General features: G+C 42.4%; 1 protein-coding gene across 3 annotated transcripts in view; it reads right to left on the minus strand.

The window, feature by feature from the left end:
- Positions 1-27,106, minus strand: part of ndufaf2 (NADH:ubiquinone oxidoreductase complex assembly factor 2) — a 93,258-nt gene that overhangs the window by 41,514 nt on the left and 24,638 nt on the right. For 2 of the 3 annotated variants that reach the window (XM_033030072.1, XM_033030078.1), the window contains one exon: positions 3,046-3,135. The exons of the other annotated variant lie outside the window; for it this stretch is intronic. In XM_033030072.1, the coding sequence (XP_032885963.1) occupies positions 3,046-3,135 (90 nt within the window). The remainder of the gene's footprint in view (positions 1-3,045; positions 3,136-27,106) is intronic. 3 annotated transcript variants of the gene reach the window in all.

The following is a 27,106-nucleotide window of genomic DNA, read 5'->3' on the forward strand; positions in this document are numbered from 1 at the left end:
TGGGTAAAATCAAACTACTCATCGTCCTGCAACCACCTCCCACTTTTCCCTCCAGAGTTTAAAATAGGTATTCACCGACTGAATTTGCAATTATTGTTAAATTAAATTTCATGTTCATCAATCCAATTCAAGTAATCAAACAAATCTTGAATGAAAAGCTGAAATAAATAATGGTAAGCATGAAACTATTAGAGTGCTGTACTGATTGATTCACTGATATCCCTCAAAGAATGAAATTTTCAATTCTTGTCTAAACATGCAACTCCCGACCAACCAATTTAGGTGATTCTGAACATCTTCTTCAAGTGGAAGATGCTTTCAGACTGAGGAATACCATGTCCATAGCACTTACTCATAGCATTTTCCCCAGCCATTTTTACTTAAGATGAAGAATTCATCAATGCAAATCTTGTAACCCTCAAGGCCAATTCTGGAGTATGGTGTACAATTTTGGTTGCCTAATTATAGGAAGGATGTCAACAGAATAGAGATAGTACAGAGGAGATTTACTAGAATGTTGCCTGGGTTTCAGCAACTAAGTTACAGAGAAAGGTTGAACAAGTTAGATCTTTATTCTTTGGAGCGCAGAAGGTTAAGGGGAGACTTGAGAGAGGTCTTTAAAATGATGAGAGGGATAGACAGAGTTTACGTGGATAAGCTTTTCCCACTGAGAGTAGGGAAGATTCAAACAAGGGGACATGACTTGAGAATTAAGGGACAGAAGTTTAGGGGTAACATGAGGGGGAACTTCTTTATTCAGAGAGTGGTAGCTGTGTGGAATGAGTTTCCAGTGAAGGTGGTGGAGGCAGGTTCGATTTTAACATTTAAAAATAAATTGGATAGTTATATGGACGGGAAAGGAATGGAGGGTTATGGTCTGAGTGCAGGTAGATGGGACTAGGGGAGAATACGTGTTCGGCACGGACTAGAAGGGCCGAGATGGCCTGTTTCCGTGCTGTAATTGTTAATTGGTTATATTATATGGTTATTGTGGGTGGAGAGTCACGCAGAAAACCTTCCTGACTCCAGGGTTTGTCTCTTTCTATTACAGTAGCACTCAAGATGTTGAAAGCAGGAAAGGCCCCCGGACCTGACAGCATACACCCGGAGTTTCTCCAATATTCTGGAGATGCTGCTACCAACTGGATCCGACAGTACCTGTCGACCTCCATGAAGAAGTGCAAAATCACAAAGATCTGGCGTTGTGCAATAGTCATCGCTCTCCCGGAGCCGAACAAGCCAAAGGATGATCCTAAAAGCTATCGGCCCATCTCGCTCCTTTGCATCCCATACAAACTCCTTGAGAGGCTGATCCCCGGGCGTATCAACCTCATCATAGACCCTCAACTACCCCATGAGCAGGCTGGTTTCCGCCATGGTCGATCTACTACTGTAACCCTCCTCACCCAAGACATCGAGGTCTGCTTTGAGGCAAATGAGAAAGCAGGAGGTGTTCTTATAGATCTGATAGCTGCCGATGACACCTTGTGGCACCAGGGACTAACTGCAAAGCTACTTCGGGTGCTGCCAGACAGGCGCATGGTACGCTACATCATGGAGCTCATATCAAACCGCAGCTTTGAGCTTAAGACCAGTGATGGACAGCAGAGTAGGCTACGTAGACTGAAGAATGGCGTCCCACAGGGATCCGTCTTGGCTACGCTGCTTTTCAACGTGACATCCATGACCTCCCAGAGACCTTCGCTGGAAAACATGGGTATGCTGACGATCTAGCCAACCTGATGAGACACAAAGAGTGGAAGACAATCTAAAGCTCCTTGAGTCAAGATATGGGGACTTTGGCAGTATACCTACGAGCTGAGCGAAGTTCTGAAACGCAATAATCCCTCGCTCCCGGCTGCAAAACGCACCCGTCCCCTACCCATTGCAGGGGGGGGGGCAGAGAGGGAGCGTGAGGGGGCAGAGAGGGGGGAGAGTGCAGAGAGGGAGGGGGGGGCAGAGAGGGAGGGGGGTAGTGTTTGAGGGGTTTGGGGGGGTGGGGCGCATCGTCAGGGGAGGACTGGTTCCCGAACCTCGCTCCTGGCTTCAGGCTGCAGGCTGCAGTCAGGGCCCGAGAACGGTTGGTCTGGGTGACGTCACTCGCAGCGCGAACAAGAAGACAGTGTGTTTTTTTTCAAACTGTCTTGCGAGCGGCGCGGCCGGGCGTCGTGACTTGCAGCGCGTGAACACAACGTGCAGCCATTGTGACGTCATCAGCCAAAGCCGTTTCATTTTCTAAGTTATTCGAAATTTTTTAATTTGAATAGTAAAGATTGAAATTTTCAGGTAAGCCGATTTTTGACTTCACCGGATAAATCTCTGCAGGAATATGTAAAAATTTTATCGTCATTTTTTTGTCGTTTTTTCGAGCAGTATGATTATACACACACATATACACACACATATACACACACACACATATTCATACACCCACACACATCCAAGATCAAAGTTTTATAAGTATATAGATATGTTATGTTAATTGTGTTGATCAGGAGCAGCTGCTTCACTTGTTCTGGTTGGAGGAAGTCTGTCTAATGTGAACATATGGATTCAAGGAAAGGATGACAGTTGACGGGGTTTAAATTGTTCTGTTTTATTAAATATTTGTATTTTCAAGACTTTAATATTTCAAAGGAGCATCAAACAGTCATGTAAATAAAGTAAACCAAAAGAGCATGTCACAATGGACAATGCATTCCTTTTTATTTCATTTGGTAGCAGTCGGCATCGTGGCAAGGTGAATTTATTGCACCTGAGAAGGTGGTGGGTGGTAAGCTACCACTTACAGCAGCTGCTGCTGCTCACCATTTGAATTAAGGTAGGACTACAGCACCAATATGTCGACCCAGTAACAATAATATGTGACATTGAGACAATTTGTAGGTGATGATGTTCCCATATTGTTATCCTGGTTCATCTCGATGAAATTGTGAGCGTGAAAGATTTTGTAAATGCTACCGCGCATTTTGTAAACAGTACACACTGCACACAGAGCAATGTATATATGCATTCCGAGCTGACATGCTGAAAAACCATTCTTACCTTCCCATTCAAAGGGAATGTTTCCTACTTCATAGTCAATTTCCTTTGGAATGACTGCTTCTATTATTCTTCTTGAGCGAACAGTCTGTCCTAAAACCAAGCAGATAGCACGGTGAAAAGGGTTGGTAACCTGCAGGAGCAGATTAGCCACATACGATTATGATGTATTGATGATAACTGGAACACAGGTCAAAGACCAGGACAGAATTTAGCAAATAATTTCTTGATTACTAGGTGAATTGCAAAGGGACGGAAGGAAAGAAAATTGGCAGAGTGGCAGTACTGACCAAGGAAGAAATGATGGTACAGGTGAGAGAGGTTGCCCATGCGATGAAATAAAGAATCAATTGAAGTTAGAAGAAGGGAGCTTCCAGGCTTTGACAGTATTGTATGGGTTAACATATAGGGAGGAAGAACAATTCAATAGGAAATTACAGAAATGTGTACAGACTATAAAGAGGTGACATCAGGGAACTTCAACTATGTTGATTTTGAATGGAATAATATTAAAGAAAAAGGAGTGATTTCATTTAGTTAAAAAAAGAGGAGGTTCTTCTAAAAATGTAAGTTTGAAGGATCAAGGGACACAATTTTGAAGACATGAGAAAAATATACAGGACAGCTACAAGAACGTTTTATTTAACATAAATCCCCCAGAGTGGTCATGATCTGGAACTCACTCCCAATAGCATCAAACAAGGGTTTCATGGATCAATTATTAAACCACAATGCAGCATTTAAAAGAAAATCATGTTTTATTTTAAATATTTGCCAATGCCTGTCCACTGCCATACCTTCAATATGGCTTCCCAATCTATTACAGGCAACCTGTCACTTGTTCCTGCAGTGTCTTTTGTTTCTACTGAAAACCTCAGATTCTGACTGAAATGTATCATTTTCTAACTTTATCATACAATGGTCACTTTTTCCAAGGGATCCTTTTATAATAAGGATATTAATTAAATCTACCCCATTGCACAGTATCAGACCTAAAATATTATTTTCCCTGTTCAGTTGCTTAATGTACTGATCTACAAATCCATCTCGTATACATTCCAGGAATTTATCTTTTTCATTCTTACTACTAATTTACTTTGACTACTTTATACTTAGTCAGAAGTCCCTAATGTACTTCTCATTTCCTTATTTATAGGTGACCTGCATCATAACTCCCATTTGGAGACCTTTAAACAATTCCCACCACTGTTTTATGCCTCTTATGTGCCTGTCCCACTTATGAGACTTTTCACCAACTTCCGGCACCCGTCATAGGTTGTTGCAGGTCGGCGAAAATTTGCAACGTTGAAAATTCAGCGGCGACCAGAAAGACGCTACGACTCTTTAGGCGACTGAGGGGACCATACAGGCGACACCCTGGCGACATTCACGGGGTGAAACCTGTATGGTCATGAGTAGTCGCCCAAAGAGTCATGCCTTGTTCTGGTCGCCGCTGGATTTTCAACATGTTGAACATTTTCGGCGACCTGTAACAACCTATGCAGGGCTCGAAATTGACGATTGCCCGGGTGCCAATGACCACTCAAAGTGCCGCCGGGCAATCTAAACGGCGAGTCATTTTGCCCGGCTTGGCAACTTGGTTTATACCGAAGAAAACTGGAGTAACTCCGCAGGTCCGGCAGCATCAATGGAGAAAAGGAACGTGACGTTTTGTGTCGGCGACGGTTGTGGGAAAGATGCCAAGTGTGGCGTGACAGAGGGTCAGAGCGAATGTCGGGCCCCGCACAGCAGCAGCGGCGGCGACGGCTCCATCGCCTGCTCCCGCACTCCGCCCCGCCCGGCCTGTTAGCGGCAGCTGCTGCCACTCTGCCAACCAAAGATCCTATAGGATCTTTGCCGCCAACGGCGCTTTCAAAACAGACCCTTGGAGGTGGGAGGTGTCGGTCAGAGGCGGAAGTAGAGTGGGGGGGGGGTGATTGGAGGAGGGAGACGAGTCAAAACACTCTTGACAGACCTGTACCGCAGCCAGGATCGATCCCGGTCTCCGGCGCTGCAATCGCTGCCGAACCGCCACTGGACCATCCCCGTCCCCGCCCGAGAACCCCCCCACGCCCGGGGATGGCCAGAGCGTCAGGAGTCAGACGGGCGCGGCGCCCCCAGGCCCACAGCAGAAAAGCAACGCAAAACCCAGCTCACTCTGCCTGTCCTGCCAGGTTAACCAACAGCCCTGTGTGGATTGAGACGGGGCTATAGGCGAGACAGGCACAGTTGAGCTGCATTTAGCGCTGGATTGACCTGAAATTACCGTTCACAGAAGCCTCCGAAGCCTCGCGCGTGTGTGATATTCTGTCCGCGGTCCCCTCTATATTTTGGTTGCGATTTCTGTGCCTGACATGTGTTGTACGAGGAGCGCTGGCCTTCCTTCCCACCTCCTCTGCCCCTTCCTCTCTCTCTCTCTCTCTCTCTCATACGCCCCCCTCCACTCCCCTTATCCTGAGAGCCCTCCTCTTCATCCCGCACTGATCCCCTGTGCTCCCCACTACCACCCCCCCCCCCCCCCCCATCTATTCATCCTGCACTGATCTCCCTAGCCACCTCGCATTGATTCTTCTGCCACTCCCCATCAATCCTACATTGGTCCCCCAATTCATTCTGTACTGTCACCCCTTCAACCTGCACTGCTCCTCCCATCCATCCTGCACAGATCCCCCCCATTCAACCCCACTGACATCCCCCGCGCTCTCCCCTCATAATTTTACCTACTCCAACCAACACTCACTAATTCCCCTGCCTCAATCCATCCAATCCACACCGATTGCCTTCTCAAGCCCCCCCCCCCCCCCACCACCATCTATCCATCCTGCACTGATTCACACACCCCCCCCCCCCCCCGACCCTATTGTGCTGTGAATGTCTTCAGAGCTAACATTGACTATGTTTGATAACGGAATGCAATCAAATATGTTTTAATTCCCAATGTTATTATTTGTTTTAATCCATAAAGATGGATTAATTAAATTTTGAACACGTGAAACATTAAAACTGCAGTGTTCGATTGTCACTGACACGTTATTACAGAATTCATTTTAATGGCAAATCAATGATGTTAATATGGAGTATCAGTACTGTAGTTATTTAATGAGCAACATTCACAACTATACGTTGGATTTATCCAGGTTTTACTTCCACAATCAGTCATATACATCACAAATTTGGTCAGGAGATATTTCAATTGAAATTTTAACATTAATTCTGAAGTGGGAATGATGGAAAAAGCATTTATCAACAATTTTTTTTTAAAATGGTGCTTACAAACTGGGTATCTTCATTGCCACATACATTTAATCTGAATGTCTGGTAATGTGACGTCTTGACACCTTTAAATATATTACCAAACATTTGCTGCATTTATGTCCTTTGGCCATCTCTTGTCAGTTAGTGTAATGTTTAACCTGTCAGATGGGTATAGTCAGTTTTGTCAGCTATTATTATAAAACGCCTTTAGAAAATTCCTTGCAACCTGTATATTTTGTGGTGGATAAATTAAGTGGGAAGCGAGAGTGTTTCTGTACCAATAGCAATAACGACCCATGCTATGGCCATGTCATGATAATTTTCGGTCCTTCACAGAAAATATGCATCAATCTGTAGTGTGCATGGTTAAGCATATATGTTATCAAGGTCCAGGATTTATTGACACAAGGTCCAGGATTTATTGACACAGGTTGATCATACGCTGAATAATCCAACCACATTTTTGTTTGGAAGTGGAAAGAAATAATAAAAATTGCATTAATTGCAATGTGTAAAAAGAGTTGAGATACCGTATTATAATTTTGCTGCATTTCATTGTGGTATATATCATGTCTTGATTGGTGAATATGTTAGTTTGTGACTTTATTTGAAGCAGAAATAATATGTGAATGCTTCATTGAGCATAATTCCGACTGGTAACTACGCACTTCGTCCGAGCATGCGTCATGCAAGCCATCTTAAATGACTACCTAAAATGTCATTTGGCAACTTAAAAAGCTGCCAAGGTTGCCCGGCTGGCAACAGGGAAAAAAAGCTAAGCGAGAGCCTTGCTATGGCAGGTGCCGGCAATCGCCGAAAAAGTCGTGTAAGTGGGACAGGTCCATTACTGCTTCTTAGCACCATCCCAATTGATTCTACTTCCATATCATGATCCGTGAGCCAAAGTCCTTCCTAAGCACCATACTGATGTTACCTCCTTTTTCTTTTTTGCCTGTACTTTCTAAAATATTGAAAATATGACAGTCGACAGGCATTGTCAAATACACTGTAATATTTATTTCCCAGGTTCGGGCAGCCTGCTGTTATGTTTCTGTTACAGCAATTAAATGTTATCCATTAACGACTATTTACACCAAAAAAGAATCCACCTTGACACGAATGTAGCATGCATTTGAGAGAAGTACCTTTAAATTTTTGGTTAAATTTTTTTCATATTTTGAACCCCTTTGCTATTTGCACTGTCCATTTATTTTGTACTATCAAGGGTTGATATGTCTCCTTATTTTGTGATCTTGTTCTTTTTTACACCTTCCTACCCTATAATAATTTGGATTATCACTTAAAGACATATTTATTTTTGTTCAATGAATTCATTCATCTTTTTAATTGAAGCTGTAATTAGTACACATGTGATCTAATCGCTAATGCCAAGCAACTAGACAGGAGTTCTTGATTAGTATGGGTGTCAAACGTTGCAGGGAGAAGGCAGAAAAATGGGGTTGAGAGGGAAAGATAGATCAGTCATGATTGAATAGTGGAGTTGACACGGTTGTTCGAATGGCCTAATTCTGCTCCTATGACATGAACTTATGAATTTCCCTTCATGTTCTGGTTCTGGATGATTGCATAAACTTTAATCATCAAAGTCTGATCAAAGATCATCAGAAACATCCAAGGTCTGATTCCACTGTCACATTACAGCTCAAACAATGATGATCGCTTCTAATTAACAGTAGGGTTTTAATCACACCAAATACATAACTTTTTTTGCATTTTTCAGCCGACTGTTATTTGTCATGTTTTTTTGCCTGGTCACTATCGTTCCTTATGGGAATCATAAGATACAACTCATTGACAAACACAGATGTCAATATCAGCTAAACATTCATAGCATTCAGACCCACTTAAATCTCTATTTCAAGTTCACAGCTCCAGCAAAATAAACACAGGCTCTCTGAGATAAACCAGTAGGCATTACTAAATACATTTGTAAATTTAGTCTTATTTATCAGCACTGCATGTTGATTCACATGTTCCTTTTAAATAATAATCTTCACTGCAGTGAAAAGAATATTATGGGACAACATGTAAAAAATTATTTACACATAAGTTTGAAATACATTGGCTTAACTTAATGGTGTGTGGTCAATTCAATGTTATCATTGTTCATGACTGACTTTTATAGTCACTGGCTTTTTATTCAAAATGTATTCAATTAGTTTAATTGATTTTATGCCTGAATTTGAACACGTTTCTGCAGACTGATCACTGAAGAAGGATCTTGACCCAAAACATCACCCAATCCTTCTCTCCAGAGATGCTGCCCGTCCAGCATTTTGTGTCTACCTTCGAATTAAACCAGCATCTGCAGCTCTTTCCTATAACTCTGCATATTGATAGTTTAGGGATTGGGATTTTCAGAGTTAAATAACCACTATGCTGATCTACCATTAATTCAAATTTGAGCATACTATTGTATAATTTAAATAGAATTAATCAAATAAATCTGGAATAACCGCAGGAATCAATAACACTACCAAGAAATGCTGAAATGTTGGAAAATCCCTATCCCCGATGACTTTCAAAGATGCCATCCTTATCCACATGCCTATACTTGATTCTCAACTTGCATCAGTGTATTTAACTTTCAACTTTCCTCCAAAATACCCCATAATAACCACTCAGTTGAACTGTGATTAAAAAAGTCAAGAACCATGATAAAAATGAGCTGATCACAGTTCATCAACCAAGGCCAGAGGCTTTCAATGTTTTGACCATAGAACCACAACTGAAATCTCTATTGAACAGAATCCAAAGTGACAGGCTGCTTCAGGCTGGTTATGGTATTTTGAAAGAAAAAGAGTAAAAGTGGAGATGATGTTTCCACGAGTGGGAGAGTTAAGGACCAGAGGCCATAACCTCAGAATAAAAGCACGTACCTTTAGAAAGATGATGCGAAGGAATTTCTTTAGTCAGGGGGTGGTGAATCTGTGGAATTCATTGCCACAAATGGCCGTGGTGGGAGGTCAATGGATATTTTTAAGGTGGAGTTTGACAGATTCTTGATGAGTAACGGTGTCAGGGGTTATGGAATGAAGGCAGCAGAATGGGATTGAGAGGGAAAGATAGATCAGTCATGATTGAATGGTGGAGTAGATTTGTTGGGCCGAGTGACCTAATTCTGATCCTAGAACTTATGAACTTATGAGTGGAACAAGGTCAAATCAGCATGTAGTGGATCACACACTCTTCTGCAAAATGGCAGATAGATTTCAACCCAAGCAAATGTGAGGTATTGCACTTTGGAAGGTCGAATGTAAGTGGAAAGTATACAACTAATAGCAAGACCCTTAACAGCATTAATGTACAGAGGGGTCTTGGGGTGCTGCCTCGCCAACAGTCTGTCAGTCCCTTCCTTCTTTGTTGTTTTAATAGTATGTGTTAAATGTATGTTTTAGAGTTCTTTAGCTTTGTTTTATGTGAGGGTGGGGGGAAACTTTTTTTAATCCCTTACCTCGACAGAGATGCGATTTTCTCCGTATCATATCTCCGTCCGCACTGCGGCCTAACATTGAGGAGTTGGCGGACTCTGCTGGAGATCGAATTGGGAGCTCCAACCGCGGGAGCCTGTGGACTATAACCATATAACAATTACAGCACGGAAACAGGCCATCTCGACCCTTCTAGTCCGTGCTGAACACGTATTCTCCCCTAGTCCCATATCCCTGCGCTCAGACCATAACCCTCCATTCCTTTCCCGTCCATATAACTATCCAATTTATTTTTAAATTATAAAAACGAACCTGCCTCCACCACCTTCACTGGAAGCTCATTCCACACAGCCACCACTCTCTGAGTAAAGAAGTTCCCCCTCATGTTACCCCTAAACTTCTGTCCCTTAATTCTCAAGTCATGTCCCCTTGTTTGAATCTTCCATACTCTCAGTGGGAAAAGCTTATCCACGTCAACTCTGTCTATCCCTCTCATCATTTTAAAGGCCTCTATCAAGTCCCCCCTTAACCTTCTGCGCTCCAAAGAATAAAGCCCTAACTTGTTCAACCTTTCTCTGTAACTTAGTTGCTGATACCCAGGTAACATTCTAGTAAATCTCCTCTGTACTCTCTCTATTTTGTTGACTTCCTTCCTATAATTAGGCGACCAAAATTGTACACCGTACTCCAGAATTGGCCTCACCAATGCCTTGTACAATTTTAACATTACATCCCAACTTCTATACTCAATACTTTGATTTATAAAGGCCAGCACACCAAAAGCTTTCTTTACCATCCTATCTACATGAGATTCCACTTTCAGGGAACTGTGCACAGTTATTCCCAGATCCCTCTGTTCACCTGCATTCTTCAATTCCCTACCATTTACCATGTACGTCCTATTTTGATTTGTCCTGCCAAGATGTAGCACCTCACACTTATCAGCATTCAACTCCATCTGCCATCTTTCAGCCCACTCTTCCAACTGGCATAAATCTCTCTGTAGACTTTGAAAATCTACTTCATTATCCACAACCCCACCTATCTTAGTATCATCTGCATACTTACTAATCCAATTTACCACACCATCATCCAGATCATTGATGTACATGACAAACAACAGTGGACCCAACACAGATCCCTGTGGCACCCCACTAGTCACTGGCCTCCAACCTGACAAACAACCATCCACCATTACTCTCTGGCATCTCCCATTCAGCCACTGTTGAATCCATCTTGCTACTCCACCATTAATATCCAACCATTGAACCTTCTTAACCAACCTTCCGTGAGGAACCTTGTCAAAGGCCTTACTGAAGTCCATATATACAACATCCACTGCTTTACCCTCATCAATTTCCCGAGTAACCTCTTCAAAAAATTCAAGAAGATTAGTCAAACATGACCTTCCAGGCACAAATCCATGTTGACTGTTCCTAATCAGACCCTGTTTATCCAGATGCTTATATATATTATCTCTGTCGATGTGCCTTTAACATAGTGACCTCACCACTACTAACCACTCCCTATATCACAAGTATAAATGTAACCTCCCCACCCCTTGATCTCTCTCTAGCTCGTGTGACGGACCACGTACAGCTAGTGCAGTATTGTTTGTGTATTACTAATAAACGTAGTAAAGACAACAGAGCGTTATTGAAATCTTTACATGGTGTCAGAAGTGGGATCGCCACCGTCCTACCTGGTCAACCACGACGGCACCATTTACCGGCGGACCCGCCAACATCTTCGGCCTGTCAACGAGCCTCCTCCGCCGCCTGCCGTCCCTTTCTCCCCTCCCCTGAACGCAACACTGCCTGCCGCCCCGCGCATGCTGCGGTCCCTGCCTTCCCAGCTCTTTCAGCCTCACTCGCCGCCTGCTTCCCCTGGCTCGCCTGCCCGTCCACCCGATGCCACCCCTTCGTCCCCTCCTCTGCCTCCGCCGGCTCTTTCTCCTCCGGGTTCCCCGGCTCCATCCACCGCTCCGGCTCATGCTCTTCCTGCAGAGGGAGGAGATGGCGAGCTGCGGACCCGGTCCGGCCGACTGGTTAAGCCGCCTGTCCGTTATGGTGAATTTGCTTAGCTGTATGCTCCTCTGTTTGTTTAACTGTTTGCATACCTGCTCGTAGCGCATGAGACGTGGTCGCTATGTCACTACTGTATTGCTTGTTTCCAAGGGAAAGGATGTAGATGTGCCTTTAACATAGTGACCTCACCACTACTAACCACTCCCTATATCACAAGTATAAATGTAACCTCCCCACCCCTTGATCTCTCTCTAGCTCGTGTGACGGACCACGTACAGCTAGTGCAGTATTGTTTGTGTATTACTAATAAACGTAGTAAAGCCAACAGTGCGTTATTGAAGCTCTTTACAATCTCTAAGTATCCTTTCCATTAATTTGCCCACCACTGACGTCAAACTAACAGGTCTATAATTGCTAGGTTTACTCTTAGACCCCTTTTTAAACATTGGAACAACATGCGCAGTACGCCAATCCTCCGGCACTATTCCCGTTTCTAATGACATTTGAAATATTTCTGTCTTAGCCCCTGCTATTTCTACACTAACTTCCCTCAATGTCCTAGGGAATATCCTGTCCGGACCTGGAGACTTATCCACTTTTATATTTCTCAAAAGCATCAGTACTTCCTCTTCTTTGAATCTCATAATTTCCATAGCTACTCTACTTGTTTCCCTTACCTCACATAATTCAATATCCTTCTCCTTGGTGAATACCGAAGAAAATAAATTGTTCAATATCTCCCCCATCTCTTTTGGCTCTGCAGATAGCTGTCCACTCTGACTCTCTAATGGAACAATTTTATCCCTCGTTATCCTTTTGCTATTAATATAGCTGTAGAAACCCTTTGGATTTACTTTTACCTTACTTGCCAAAGCAACCTCATATCTTCTTTTAGCTTTTCTAATTTCTTTCTTAAGATTCTTTTTACATTCTTTATACTCCTCAAGCACCTCATTTACTCCATGCTGCCTATAATTATTGTAGATCTCTCTCTTTTTCCGAACCAAGTGTCCAATTTCCCTTGAAAACCATGGCTCTTTCCAATTTTTACTATTTCCTTTCAACCGAACAGGGACATAAAGATTCTGTACTCTTAAAATTTCACCTTTAAATGTCCTCCATTTCTCTTCCACATCTTTCCCATAAAACAAACTGTCCCAATTTACTCCTTTTAAATCCATTCGCATCTCCTCAAAGTTAGCCTTTCTCCAATCAAAAATCTCAACCCTAGGTCCAGTTCTGACCCTCTCCATAATTATATTGAAACTAATGATATTGTGATCACTGGACCCGAACTGTTCCCCAACGCATACCTCTGCCACCTGACCCGTCTCATTTCCTAACAGGAGGTCCAGCACCGCCCCTTCTCTAGTATGTACTTCTATGTATTGCTGCAAAAAACTATCCTGCACACATTTTACAAACTCCAACCCATCCAGCCCATTTACAGAATGTGTTTCCCGGCCTATGTGTGGAAAATTGAAATCTCCCACAATCACTACCTTGTGCTTACTACTAATATCTGCAATCTCCTTACATATTTCCTCTTCCAATTCTCGCTCCCCATTTGGCGGTCTATAATACACCCCTATAAGTGTTGCTACCCCTTTCCCATTACTAAGTTCCACCCAAATAGCCTCCCTAGACGAGCCCTCTAATCTATCCTGCCAAAGCACTGCTGTAATATCTTCCCTGATAAGCAATGCAACACCTCCACCTCTTGCCCCTCCAATTCTATCACACCTGAAGCAACGAAATCCTGGAATATTTAGTTTCCAATCACACCTCTCCTGCAACCATGTTTCACTGATCGCCACAACATCATACTTCCAGGTGTCAATCCAGGCTCTAAGTTCATCCACCTTTCTTACAATGCTCCTAGCATTAAAATATACACATTTAAGAAACCCACCCTCTCTTATTCTCTTATTGTCTTTTTCTTCTCTCTCCCCTACATTTTGGGTCAGAGTGCTACCATTCTCTGCCTCCTGCCTCACACACTGACTGCTAGCTTTCCCAATTTGAGTCCCTCCCCCAACCATACTAGTTTAAAGTCTCCCCAGTAGCCTTTGCAAATCTCCCCGCCAGGATATTGGTCCCCCTCGAGTTCAAGTGCAACCTGTCCTTTCTGTACAGGTCGCACCTTCCCCAAAAGAGGTCCCAATGATCCAGAAACTTGAATCCATACCCACTGCACCAGTCTCTCATCCACTCATTTATCCTCCACCTCGCTCCATTCCTACTCTCAATAACATCGCGGAGCTTGCGATCCCTTTGCCGCGGATCGACCGCTGAGCTCCAACCGCAGGAGCCTGCGGTCTTTAACATCGTGGTCCCTGGTTAGAAACCGACTTCTGTTGCTCCAAGCCTTGGGAGCTTCGATCGCCCGACGGCGGCTTCCATCGCTGGTTGCGGGAGCTTCGATCGCCCCGACACGGGGGCATCGACCGCCGGCTGTGGGAGTTTCAATCGTCCCAATGGATGGTTAGACTGCCCCGACCGCGGGAGAATGAAGAGGGAAGAAAATTGGACTTTATTGACTTCCATCACAGTGAAGAATGTGGGGAATCCGCTGTGGTGGATGTTTATGTTAACTTTTAAGCAGTTGTGTGTCTTGTTTTTTTTTTTTAGTATGGCTGTATGGTAATTCGAATATTACTGTGTAATTCAAATATCACTGTACCTTAATTGGTACACGTGACAATAAAATACCTTTGAAACCTTTGGGTTCTAGTCCACGTCTCCCTGAAAATGGCAATACAAGTACCAGCTGTGTTATTTCAGCATTTTGGAAGAAAAAGTAATGAGGGTTTGACATATTTGTTCAAGACACTAGATAGCCTGAATATAAAGCAACTTTAAAAAAGAATATATTCTGTTGCCCAAACTGATGAACAAAGATATGAAATCCCCACATTATTGGGGGAATCATGTATACTGATGCACGTTCCCAAAAAAAGCACACTCCTAACCTCTTTGCAATTTTCTGTAATGCAAAGCTGTGAAGAAACACGAGTCAGAAAAACAAGATTGTGTTGATTTATTTACTGTTTTTCACACAAATTCAGTGAGTCCATTTTATTCTGTATCTCAAATTTTTGGGTCGTGAATTGTGAATTCTGTAGGGACGAATTTCCATGTAATGTGGAGGTCGACTGAGTCATTAAAACTAAGAAATACACCCTATCACCATTTATTTTCCTCAATGAACAATATAACACATAATCTACCACTATTATCTGATGAATGAAAGAGTATATAACTATCAACTTAGATCATCAATTGTTTCATATTCTAGTTCACTGCAATTTGGTTAAAGTACATCTAGAGAGAGCAATTTATGCATCAGTATACATGATCCACAATGTTATTACAGGATAGCTGGAAGATTGATAAAGATGCCAAGGGCACACAAGTGTCACAAATTATGAAACAATGATATATTATGCAATATTCAACACAGTAATATTCCTATTACATTTGTCCAAAGTGATTAATGATGATTCACTGCAGAATAAATATTCAACATCCACTGTCTTTCTGCACTGCTGTTGTTATCATAAAACACACCCAACAGAGGAGGTACAGTGCATTCAGAAAAGTATTCAGACCTCTCCTGATATTTCAGTTATTTATTTTTAATTACTTTGCAAAAATTTCGAAACACCTGTTTTCACTTCTTCATTCTGGTGTATTGTGTGTAGATTGATGATTAAAAAAATGAATTTAATCCATTTTTAAATAAGGTAACAAAATGTGAAAAAAGTGAAGGGGTCTGAATACTTTCTGAATGCCCTGTACATTAATTGCAGACCTGGATCTTTCACAGAAAGAAAAATGCTAAATAATCACTTGAAAACATCAGGATTCTTCACAAAATGTGTTTTAATAATTCTTGGTCTCTTTATCAAACCCCAAATTTCTCCTTCCTGTCCAAAAGTCGGCACCTGGTGCCAGGATTAGCTTCTTCACTGCGTACTTCTGGCAATGGGCCGCTGTAGGCCTTGCAGCAGCCGGCGGAGTGCATTGATGAGGCACTGCTGGAGACCCCACAGAAGTCGGACGAGCATGCAAATTGGCCTGCAGCAGAGCGGAGCGGCTGTTGAAACTGACAGCATTGACAGGCCAGGCCGTCTCCTGCTGCTGCCAGGACAACAGGCCATTCAGGCCAAGATGAGACCCTATTTTTAAGAACTTGAATCTTGAAAGTGCCGGAAACATGATGACTGTGGACTACCGCAAAATAAATCTCCTATTTTTACACTACATTCATTGTACTCTTCTGCTTATGTATAATTGTTATGTATGGTATGATTTTATTGGTTGCCTGCAAAATAAAAGAATCTCACTGTATCTAGGTACATATGACATAAAAGCACAATTGACTGAAGTACATAAAATACCTATTTTTCATTTGTATATTACATCACAGGTACTGACTGGGAAACATATGATCCTACCCTTACCCAATGTCAATAATTACATATTTTCCAATTCAAGTCATCAAAACAATAACTAGGACTACTTTCCCCTCTCGAAAGTAATAGTACAATAACTAGTTTGCGTATCAGTGTCAGTTATTGTTTAGCAGCCAGCTAACCTCTATTTAGCATTGGTCCAAACATGGACAAAAGTGCTGAATTCCAGAGGTGAGGTGATGGCGATGATCTTTGACCAGCATTTCATTGAAATGCTACTAATTTAAAGATCACGTTGATTATCCCATATGACCTAGCCAAACTTCATTATTTAAACAATACTTTATCACTAAATCAAATTATTGTACCTTTGACACAGTTGCACGTGGGAACTTGCTGAGCATTAAATGGCTACTATCCTTTCTACATTTTAAAAGTTCTTCATTAATTACACTTTGTGACAACCAAACTATTGAGCCATTATATAAATACAATTTGGTCTTTTCTTTACACCATCCAAACTGGAACCACCAATTAGACCAAAGATATAATCTTTCTGTCCTTTAATAACAGTCTCTGATTTGTCCCTGCTTTTCCAAGTAATCATTAATCCTGTCCCTCAGAACTTTTTATCCAACAACTATCCTATTACTGATATTAAGCTGGTAGTTCGGTGATTGCCAGGCCTTTTCCTGCTGCCCTTCTCGAAAAGGGGAACCACATTTACAGTTTTCCAGTCATCTGGTCATCGGCGTCACTCGAAACGAGTATGACTGTCCTCTCCTCTCCATAGGGTCGTCTACTTGTGGGTCTGCAGATGTCCGTAGAGGCCGATCCACGATCCACACATCTTGGTGCAACGTGGGTAGTGGAAACTGGCGATGGTTGGTAGTCGTCGAGCCCCCCTTCTCTCTCTCCTTACGGTGCTGTCGCTTTGTCTCTGCGACACGGCGTAGTTCCATTTAATGACGTGCAGCTCCTTCCTGCACGGATTTCCTCCAGGTGCACCTGTCCAGTGCAATGTGCTCCCAGTTGCTCGATGTGATGAGGAATTTCTTCAGACTGTTCTTGATGTTGTCCTTGAAGCGTTTCTTTGGCGCGCTGGGGGCTCGCCGACCTTCCTTCAATTGAGAGTACAGGATTTGTTTAGGGAGACGTGTGTTGGACATGCGGATGACATGGCCAGTCCATCGAAGTTGGTGCTGCATTATTGTGGTGATGATGCTGGTCATGTTGGCTTCCTCCAAAACGTGGTTGGTGCGTTTACCTCCCAGCCGATCCTCAGAATCTTTCGTAAGGATCTTTGAAGGTATTGTTCCAGGGCTCTCAGGTGCCTGCTGTAGGTGGTCCATGACTCGGCTCCATACAACAGGGTGGAGAGGTACTTCACTCATGGCCATCAAAGATTGAAAATTCTCGATCACAAGCAATTTCTTCCCTTGCTTGCTGCAGCAGACTGGAAGAATTCTGAGACTAATTCTGGATTTATGAGTTTTTGTAATGGAGCCCACTGAACAAAGTCTACACTTCAAACTTTTCAATTTGACCAAATTGTCATTACTCAAGCTTTAAAGCTACCTGTTGAGGGTTCAATTGTATAACAATCAATCCACTAATGCTCCATTTAATAGTAGCTTCCACTCTGGATCCTTAAGGGCCTGTCATTTGGGCGTCATTTACCCGACATCATTTACGCGTCACGACCCACGACTCGCGCGTCGTGACGCGTGCATTACGCGCGCATGGCGTGAATTACGTGCGCATGGCGTGAATTACGCACACATGGCGCGTGGTGAGGCGTGGTGGTGTAGGCAGTGACGCGCAGTGCCGCAGGATTTTGGGATTCTCAAAATCCTCGCGCACCACCTGCGTGACGTGCAAATGACGCCCAAGTGGGACAGGCCGTTTATTTTATTAGTTTTTAAAATAATAAAATCTAACCTATAGAAGCACAAACAAAATGATCCACTCTATGGAGGGCAAACATGCATTACAGATTTAATGTTGAAAAGTTTCAGCTGCAGTGAAAATATAGGTTTTTCTTTGCAGACCCAGATGCAGGAGTTACATTTTAATTAGTGGTATTCTTAAAACATTGAACAGTACAACACAGGAACGTGCCCATCGGCCGACAATGTTTATGCCGAACATGATGCCCAGCTGAACTGATCTCATCTGCCTGAATGTGATCCATATTCCTCTATTCCTTGCAAATCCATGTGCCTATCTAAAAGCTTCTTAAACGCCACTATCATATCTGCCTCCACCACCTCCTCTGGCAATGTGTTCCAGGCATCTGTGTAAAAAAAAAAAACCTGCCCCGCACATCTTTTCCCCCTCTCACCTTAGAGCTATGTCCTCTCGTATTGGACATTGCCACCCTGTCTATCTTATCTATGTCACTCATGATTTTATATAATTCTATCTACCCTCCCCTCAACCTCCGACGTTCTTGAGAAAACAATCCAAGTCTATCCAACCTTTCCCTGTAGCTGAAACCCTCTAATCCAGTCAGCATTCTGATAAACCTCCTCTGCACCCTCTCCAAAGTTTCTACAACTTTCCTGTAATGGGGCGACCAGAACTGCACTCCAAATGCGGCCTGACCAAAGTCCTATAGAGCTGCATCAAGACTCTTATATTCAATGCACCCAGCAATGAAAGCAATTATACCAAATGCCTTATTTACCATCCTATGTACTTATATTGCCACCTTTAATGAGCTATGAGCTTGGATTCTTAAGATCCCTCTGCACCTCAATCTTGTTAGGGGCCTTGCCATTAACTGTATACTCTCTCCTTACATTCAACCTCCTAATGTGCAACACTACACACTTGCTTGGGTTAAACTCCATCTGCCATTTTTCAGCACATTTCTGCAATTGATCCATATCTTCCAACAGCCTTCCTCACTGTCTGCAACTCCTCCAATTTTGGAGTCGTAGGCAAACTTACTCATCAACCCATCTACGTTTACGTTTAGGTAATTTAAAAAAATGCAATTTAAAATAATTATTGTAATATCTTGGATTAACAAAATTATTGGGATAATAGTAAGTTAATATCTTTGTTCTAAAGACTATATTCTGGTGCATTTCTATGCCCTAAGCATTAGTTATGTGCAATAAGATAAAGTCTACACTAATTAATAACTGGGAACATCGAATATGCATTAATTCTTCACCTTGAAGAACAATTTAAACAAGTTTGGTTTACTACTATTGTCACAGTATTGCGATATTGTGTTAAAGAAAACATTTTTTTGTGTTCCATCCAGGCAGTTCATACAATACATAAAGATATTTTTTGCAATATCTTGGATTACAGAGTACATTCGAGAGTCCAATAAAAGGATGAAGGAAGCTGTTCTTGGGAGTCCAGTGCTACATGCTTTCACACTTTTGTTTCTTCTGCCCGACTTGAGAGGGGAGAAAATACTATGACCAGGATGGGAGGGATCCTTGATTACACTGGCTGCTTTCCCAAGTTTAGGCATTATAAACTTATCCAATGGAGGGGAGGCTGATCTTAATGGGACAATTTTCCTAGGACTCGTCAACATTTCCTCCCAATACTCATAGTATTTTATCTCTGAAGGCAAATTGCTCTTTAATGCAATAGGAATTCCCTTTTTTATTTGTTTATTAAAATTCATATTATCTTGATGATGTGACTTTGAAGTTCACTTTTAGCAAAGTAGATAAAATGTATTTTATAGACTGATAACTACAGCAGTAAACACAAAGTATCTCTAAGAAAACTGAGGAAGAATGCCATTTAATTGATATAACCCATTACCCCCAGACCTGAACACAGTGCTCTGCAAGGAAAGTGGCTGGAATAAACATTTATTTCCCTTATTTGCACTTGCATGGAAATTGAAAAGCACAGGCTATTTTTAATTCAATTTTCCAATGTTGATCATCTTATAGATGACCCGTGATAGCTAAAATGTAGAAACAAATAACTATGGATGCTGGTTTATACCAAAGATAGACAAAAATTGTTGGAGTAACAGTGAGTCAGGCCGCATCTCTGGAGAAAAAGGATGGGTGATGTTTTGGGTCGAGACCCTTCTTCAAAGCACTTTCTGTCCATCTGTAGATGGCACTTTGTTGGGAACTCCAAGCCTGTTTTCATATTTTTGAAATGTGACATCTGGCATGACTCTCTGCATAGCTGGTTTACCTCACGGAAATGCAGGAATTGTTAAAACAACACAAAATAGGTCCAGCAAGACTGCATTCTGATAACTTGCTACCTACATGATGCATAATTGCCTACATAAAAAGGGATCATAGCCAGAGAAGACCTCTTGGAATTATTTTACGGTGTCTTGCTGACTAGTAGTGTTCTCGATACATTAACTGACCCTTTAGGTCTTAATAATTCTCTTTTCTGTTCTCCCTCACAGTCTAACCTACAACCCTTCTGACTAGCAGCAACCAACGTTGCCATCAAATCATCTGACAAAGTCAAGGACCCAACCCTCAAAGAAAAATTAGAGACTGTACTTCTGCACTTCCTTGTGTCTCCATTTTTATTCAATATTCTGTTTCCTTAGATTACTGCAACGTCTGTTGGATGCAGCCCCATTTCCTGCACGTTTAAGCTCTGAACAACTTGAGGTTTACTGGCTGCCTGTTTCCTATTTATTGCAATCAGAACAATTCAAGAAGGGGAAATAATGATAAACAGTGCATATGGGACGACAGATGGCACAATGGGCTAAGTGTTCGGCTGGCAACCGGAAGGTAGCCGGTTCGAATCCCGCTTGGAGTGCATACTGTCGTTGTGTCCTTGGGCAAGACACTTCACCCACCTTTGCCTGTGTGTGAATGTGTGTGAGTGATTGGTGGTGGTCGGAGCGGCCGTAGGCGCAGATTGGCAGCCACGCTTCCGTCAGTCTGCCCCAGGGCAGCTGTGGCTACAGAAGTAGCTTACCACCACCGAGTGTGACTGAGGAGTGAATGAATAATGCGATGTAAAGCGCCTTGAGTATTAGAAAGGCGCTATATAAATCCCATCCATTATTATTATTATATGTATACATGGATTTGATTATGCTAATGTAGAAACTTACTGAAGGTCAATTATGAAATTGTGTTTTTTAAGTTTATTACTCGGAAATCAAATACCATTGATATAAACTAACAGAATATTTGGTCTAATGAAAACTTCAGTTAGCCTACGAACAAAACATCCAAATAATTTGTTTATTCAACATGCACTTCTGTTTAGCTCCTAAATTTTACTGTTATCTAGATAACTGGGAACTCTTTGCAGTCAAATCAATAATGCTTATTCCATTGACACCAAAACACTCAAAACCAATACAACAAGCCTTAAGGCAGTAGCTTACTTTTCCATTATAAGAATGAATATAGCCCCACCAGCTGTGACAAGTACCCAAATGTAATTTTCCGTACTGCCGGCATGAAGCAGCCATATCTCCATTTAAAGATTTCATAGAAAGATAAAAACAGAATATTCATTTTTTACTAATGCACTTGGGGAAATTTATTTCATCTTGTCTATCCACAGAAATCATCAGGGGAGAAAATATTTTCAATTATTTTTCCAGTGACTTTGCTCCCATCAATAATATCACATTAGATGCAGTGGTGCATGGACTGACATTTCATAAACAGGTCATCTGTTAACTCACTGGTTGTAGAAAATGAAACAAAGGTTTATGTGAGGAAGTTATTCAATTTGTAATGATTTGAAAGAGCTATTGGAGTAATTAAACTTGCTGGGGAAAATACAGGTATGTGAACCGTAAACTTGAACTCATCTACAATGCTGCAAGCATTTTCTGTTAGTGAATGTGGATAGCCACGTGGAAGGAGGAGCTAGCCATTCAGTTAGTACTTAGACATTTTCAGACTTCAAGCCTGTACATTTTTCGGGAAAGTTAGTTAAACAATGAAGTAATCCATTTGTGCATCTTACTCATCGTGTCTTCTGTGCAACTCACAATTTCTCCCTATTCTTTGCTTTCTCTTACATTTTCAAATTAAAGTGTAAATAAGTAACTGTCTTCGTATCATCCTCGCTCATTCTTTCATAGAGACATTGGATGATAACCAGTAATATAAATGGTGTGTTTTTATAAATAAAACAATTTAGAGATACAAAAGAGTTGAGCCTGCAACACTACAGACCTCCGCTCTGTTTGCAATAACCAACCTGATCTCCCGGTGGCTCAGCACTTCAACTACCCCTCCCATTCCGAATCCGACCTTTCTGTCCTGGGTCTCCTCCATGGTCAGAGTGAGGACCACCGTAAATTGGAGGAGCAGCACCTCATATTTCGCTTGGGCAGCTTGGGCACCCTAGCGGTATGAACATTGACTTCTCTAATTTCTGGTAGTCCTTACTTTCTCCTCCCCTTCTCAGCTCTCCCTCAGCCCTCTGGCTCCACTTCCTTTCTTCCTCCCACCCCCCCCACCCCCCACCCTCACATCAGTTTGAAGAAAGGTTTCGACCCGAAACGTTGTCTATTTCCTTCGCTCCATAGATGCTGCCTCACCCGCTGAGTGTCTCCAGCATTTTTGTCGACACACCAGACAAACTGTTTCTGCCCAGTTCACATGACAATTCTTAAAGAGGTTACAATTTTACCTAGGTTACAGCAATAATCAAAATAATGTTTTCAATTATTTTTTAAAAGGGGGACTCATTTGCGAAAGGAAAGAAGTGTCTTTATTACACTTGAAGATATACACAGATCATTTGTCGTTTGAACATCAGCCACTGGAAAACGGATCAATTTTCACCACAGCCATTCCTCAACTTATAAAGAGAATGTTTCCTGAAAAAATCACTTCCCTCTGCAAGGCGACTCCGGACTGTCAAAGCTGCCACAGCCAAACATAAAAACAGCTTTTTTTCTACGAGTAGTAGCTCTACTCAATAACTAAAAATATGAATGTGAATGCGCGAAGTATAAGGAATAAAGTGGACGAGCTTGAAGCTCAGTTAGAAACTGGCAAGTATGATGTTGTGGGAATTACTGAGACATGGCAGCAAGAGGGCCAATGCTGGGAACTGAATATTCAAGGGTATACATCCTATCCAAAAGACAGACAGGTGGGCAGAGGGGGTGGGGTTGCCCTGTTGGTGAGGAATGAAATTCAGTCCCTTGCAAGGGGTGACATTGAAACAGGAGATGTGGAGTCAGTATGGATAGAACTAAGGAATTGTAAGGGTAAAAAGACCCAATGGGACTAATCTACAGCCCCCCAAACAGTAGCCTGGACATAGGGCGCAAGTTGAATCAGGAGTTAAAATTGGCATGTAGCAAAAGTAATGCTGTGGTTGTTATGGGAGATTTCAACATGCAGGTAGACTGGGAAAATTAGGTTGGTACTGGACCCCAAGAAAGGGACTTTGTAGAGTGCCTTGGTGATGGATTCTTTGAACAGCTTGTATTGGAGCCTACCAGGGAGAAGGCAATTCTGGATTTAGAGTTATGTAATGAACCGGTTTTGATAAAGGACCTCGAGGTTAATGAGCCATTAGGAGGCAGTGACCATAACATGGTCAGGTTTAGTCTACAATTGGAGAGGGAGAAGAGTAGATCGGAGGTGTCAGTGTTGCAGTTGAATAAAGGGGACTATGGGGCCATGAGGGAGGAGCTGGCCAAAGTTGACAGGATACACTAGCAGGGATGACAGAGGAACAAAAATGGCAGGTGTTTCTAGGAATAATACAGAAGGTGCAGGATCAGTTCATTCCTAGGAGGAAGAAAGATTCCAAGGGGAGAAAGGGATGACCATGGCCGACAAGGGACGTCAGGGACAGTATAAAAATTAAAACGAAGAAGTACAACGTAGCAAAGATGAGCGGGAAGCAAGAGGGTTGGGTAATGATTAAAGAACAACAGAAGATAACCAAAAAGACAATACAGGGAGAAAAGATGAGGTACGAAGGTAAGCTAGCCAAGAATATAAAGCAGGATAGTAAAAGCTTCTTTAGGTATGTAAAGAGAAAAAAATTAGTTAAGGCCAGAGTTGGACCCTTGAAGACCGAAAGAGTGAATTTATTATGAGGAACAAGGAAATGGCAGATGAGTTGAACAGGTACTTTGGATCTGTCTTCACTAAGAAGGACACAAACAATCGTCATGATTGAAATCATTGGACAAAGTCAGCATGGATTTATGAAAGGTAAATCATGTCTGACGAATCTTATAGAATTTTTCGAGGATGTAACTAGTAGAGTGGATAAGGGAGAACCAGTGGATGTGTTATATCTGGACTTTCAGAAGGCTTTCGACAAGGTCCCACATAAGAGATTAATACACAAACTTAAAGCACACGGTATTGGGGGTTCAGTATTGATGTGGATAGAGAACTGGCTGGCAGACAGGAAGCAGAGTAGGAGTTAACGGGTCCTTTTCAGAATGGCAGGCAGTGACTAGTGGGGTACCGCAAGGCTCAGTGCTGGGACCCCAGCTATTTACAATATATATTAATGATTTGGACGAGGGAATTGAATGCAACATTTCCAAGTTTGCTGATGACACGAAGCTGGGGGGCAGTGTTAGCTGTGAGGAGGGTTCTAGGAGGCTGCAAGATGACGGATAGGCTGGGTGAGTGGGCAAATGCATGGCAGATGCAGTATAATGTGGATAAATGTGAGGTTATCCACTTTGGTGGCAAAAACAGGAAAGTAGACTATTACCTGAATGGTGGCCGATTAGGAAAAGGGGAGATGCAACGAGACCTGGGTGTCATGGTACACCAGTCATTGAAAGTAGGCATGCAGGTGTAGCAGGCAGTGAAGAAAGCGAATGGTATGTTAGCATTCATAGCAAAAGGATTTGAGTTTAGGAGCATGGAGGTTCTACTGCAGTTGTATAGGGTCTTGATGAGATCACACCTGGAGTATTGCGTACCGTTTTGCTCTCCTAATCTGAGGAAGGACATTCTTGCCATAGAGGGAGTACAGAGAATCACCAGACTGATTCCTGGGATGTCAGGGCTTTCATATGTAGAAAGACTGGATAGTCTCGGCTTGTACTCGCTAGAATTTAGAAGATTGAGGGGGGATCTTATAGAAACTTACAAAATTCTTAAGGGGTTGGATAGACTAAATGCAGGAAGATTGTTCCCGATGTTGGGGAAGTCCAGAACAAGGGGTCAAAGTTTAAGGATAAAGGGGAAATCTTTTAGGACTGAGATGAGAAAAACACTTTTTACACAGAGAGTGGTGAATCTCTGCCACAGAATGTAGTTGAGGCCAGTTCATTGGCTATATTTAAGAGGGAGTTAGATGTGGCCCTTGTGGCTAAAGGGATCAGGGGGTATGGAGAGAAAGCAGGTACAGGATACTGAGTTGGATGATCAGCCATGATCATATTGAATGGCTGTGCAGGCTCGAAGGGCCGAATGGCCTACTCCTGCACCTAATGTCTATGTTTCTATGAGATTGTTTACCTGGATTTTCAGAAAGCCTTTACTAAGGTGCCACATGTGAGGCTGCTAAAGAAGATAGCCCGTGGTATCAGAGGGAAGATACTAGCGTGGATAGCAGGTTGGCTGAATGGCAGAAGGCAAAGAGTGGCAATAAACAGGGCTTTTTCAGGTTGGTTGCCAGTGACTATCGATGTTCGGCAGGAGTCAGTACTGGGGCAACTACTCTTTACGTAATATATAATTTATTTGGAATTGAAGGCTTTGTGGCTAAGTTTGCAGATGATACAAAGATTGGCAGGAGGGGCTGGTAGAGAAAGCAGACTCTGCAGAAGGACTTGAACAGGGGATAATGGGTTAAGAAGTGGCAGATGGAATACATACAGTGTAGCAAAGTGTGAAGTCACATGTTTAGGTAGTAGGGATAAAGGCATAGACTATTTTTTAAATGGGTAGAGAATTCAGAAATTGGAGATGCAAAGAGATTGGGAGTGCTGGCGCAGAATTCTCAAAAAGTTAATTTGCAAGTCGAATCGGTAGTAAGGGAAGCAAATGCAATGCTAGAATTTATTTAGAGAGGTATAGAATATAAAAACAGGGATGTAATGCAGTTTATAAGGCAGTTGGTCTATTATGAGCAGTTTTGGGCCCCATATCTGAGGAAGGATGCGCTGGCATTGGAGAGGGTCCAGAGGAGGTTTACGAGAATGATCCCAGGGATGATTAGGTTAACATATGATGAGCATTTCATGGCACTGGGCCTGTACTCGCCGGAGTTTAGAAGGATGTGGGGACACCTAATTGAAATTTACCAAACAGTGAAAGGCCTGGATAGAGTGGATGTTAAGAGGATGTTTCCACTAGTAGAAGAGTTTAGGACCAGAGGCCTTAGAATAGAAATACGTACCTTTAGAAAGGCGATGAGGGAGAATTTATTCATCGGAGGGTGGTGAATCTGTGGAATTCATTGCCATAGAAATCTGTAGAGGCCAAGTTAATAGATATTTTTTGAGGCGGAGATTGATAGATTCTGGATTAGTAAGGGTTTCAGGGATTATGGGGAAAAGGCAGGAGAATTGGGTTGACAGGAAAAGATAGATGAGCCATGATTGAATGGCAGAGTAGACTTGATGGGCCAAATGGCCTAATTCTGCTCCTACAACTTATGAACATAAAAGGGTGTTTGAAGTGGGTGGGTTCCAGAGAAAAGTAAAATGACAGGAGGTAAAAAAATGGATTCAACAGTGGCTGAATGGGAGATGCCAGAGAGTAATGGTGGATGGCTGTTTGTCAGGTTGGAGGCCAGTGACTAGTGGGGTGCCACAGGGATCTGTGTTGGGTCCACTGTTGTTTGTCATGTACATCAATGATCTGGATGATGGTGTGGTAAATTGGATTAGTAAATATGCAGATGATACTAAGATAGGTGGTGTTGTGGATAATGAAGTAGATTTTCAAAGTCTACAGAGAAATTTAGGCCATTTGGAAGA

The sequence above is a fragment of the Amblyraja radiata genome, chromosome 1, assembly GCF_010909765.2.
Source record: "Amblyraja radiata isolate CabotCenter1 chromosome 1, sAmbRad1.1.pri, whole genome shotgun sequence".
NCBI lineage: Eukaryota > Metazoa > Chordata > Chondrichthyes > Rajiformes > Rajidae > Amblyraja > Amblyraja radiata.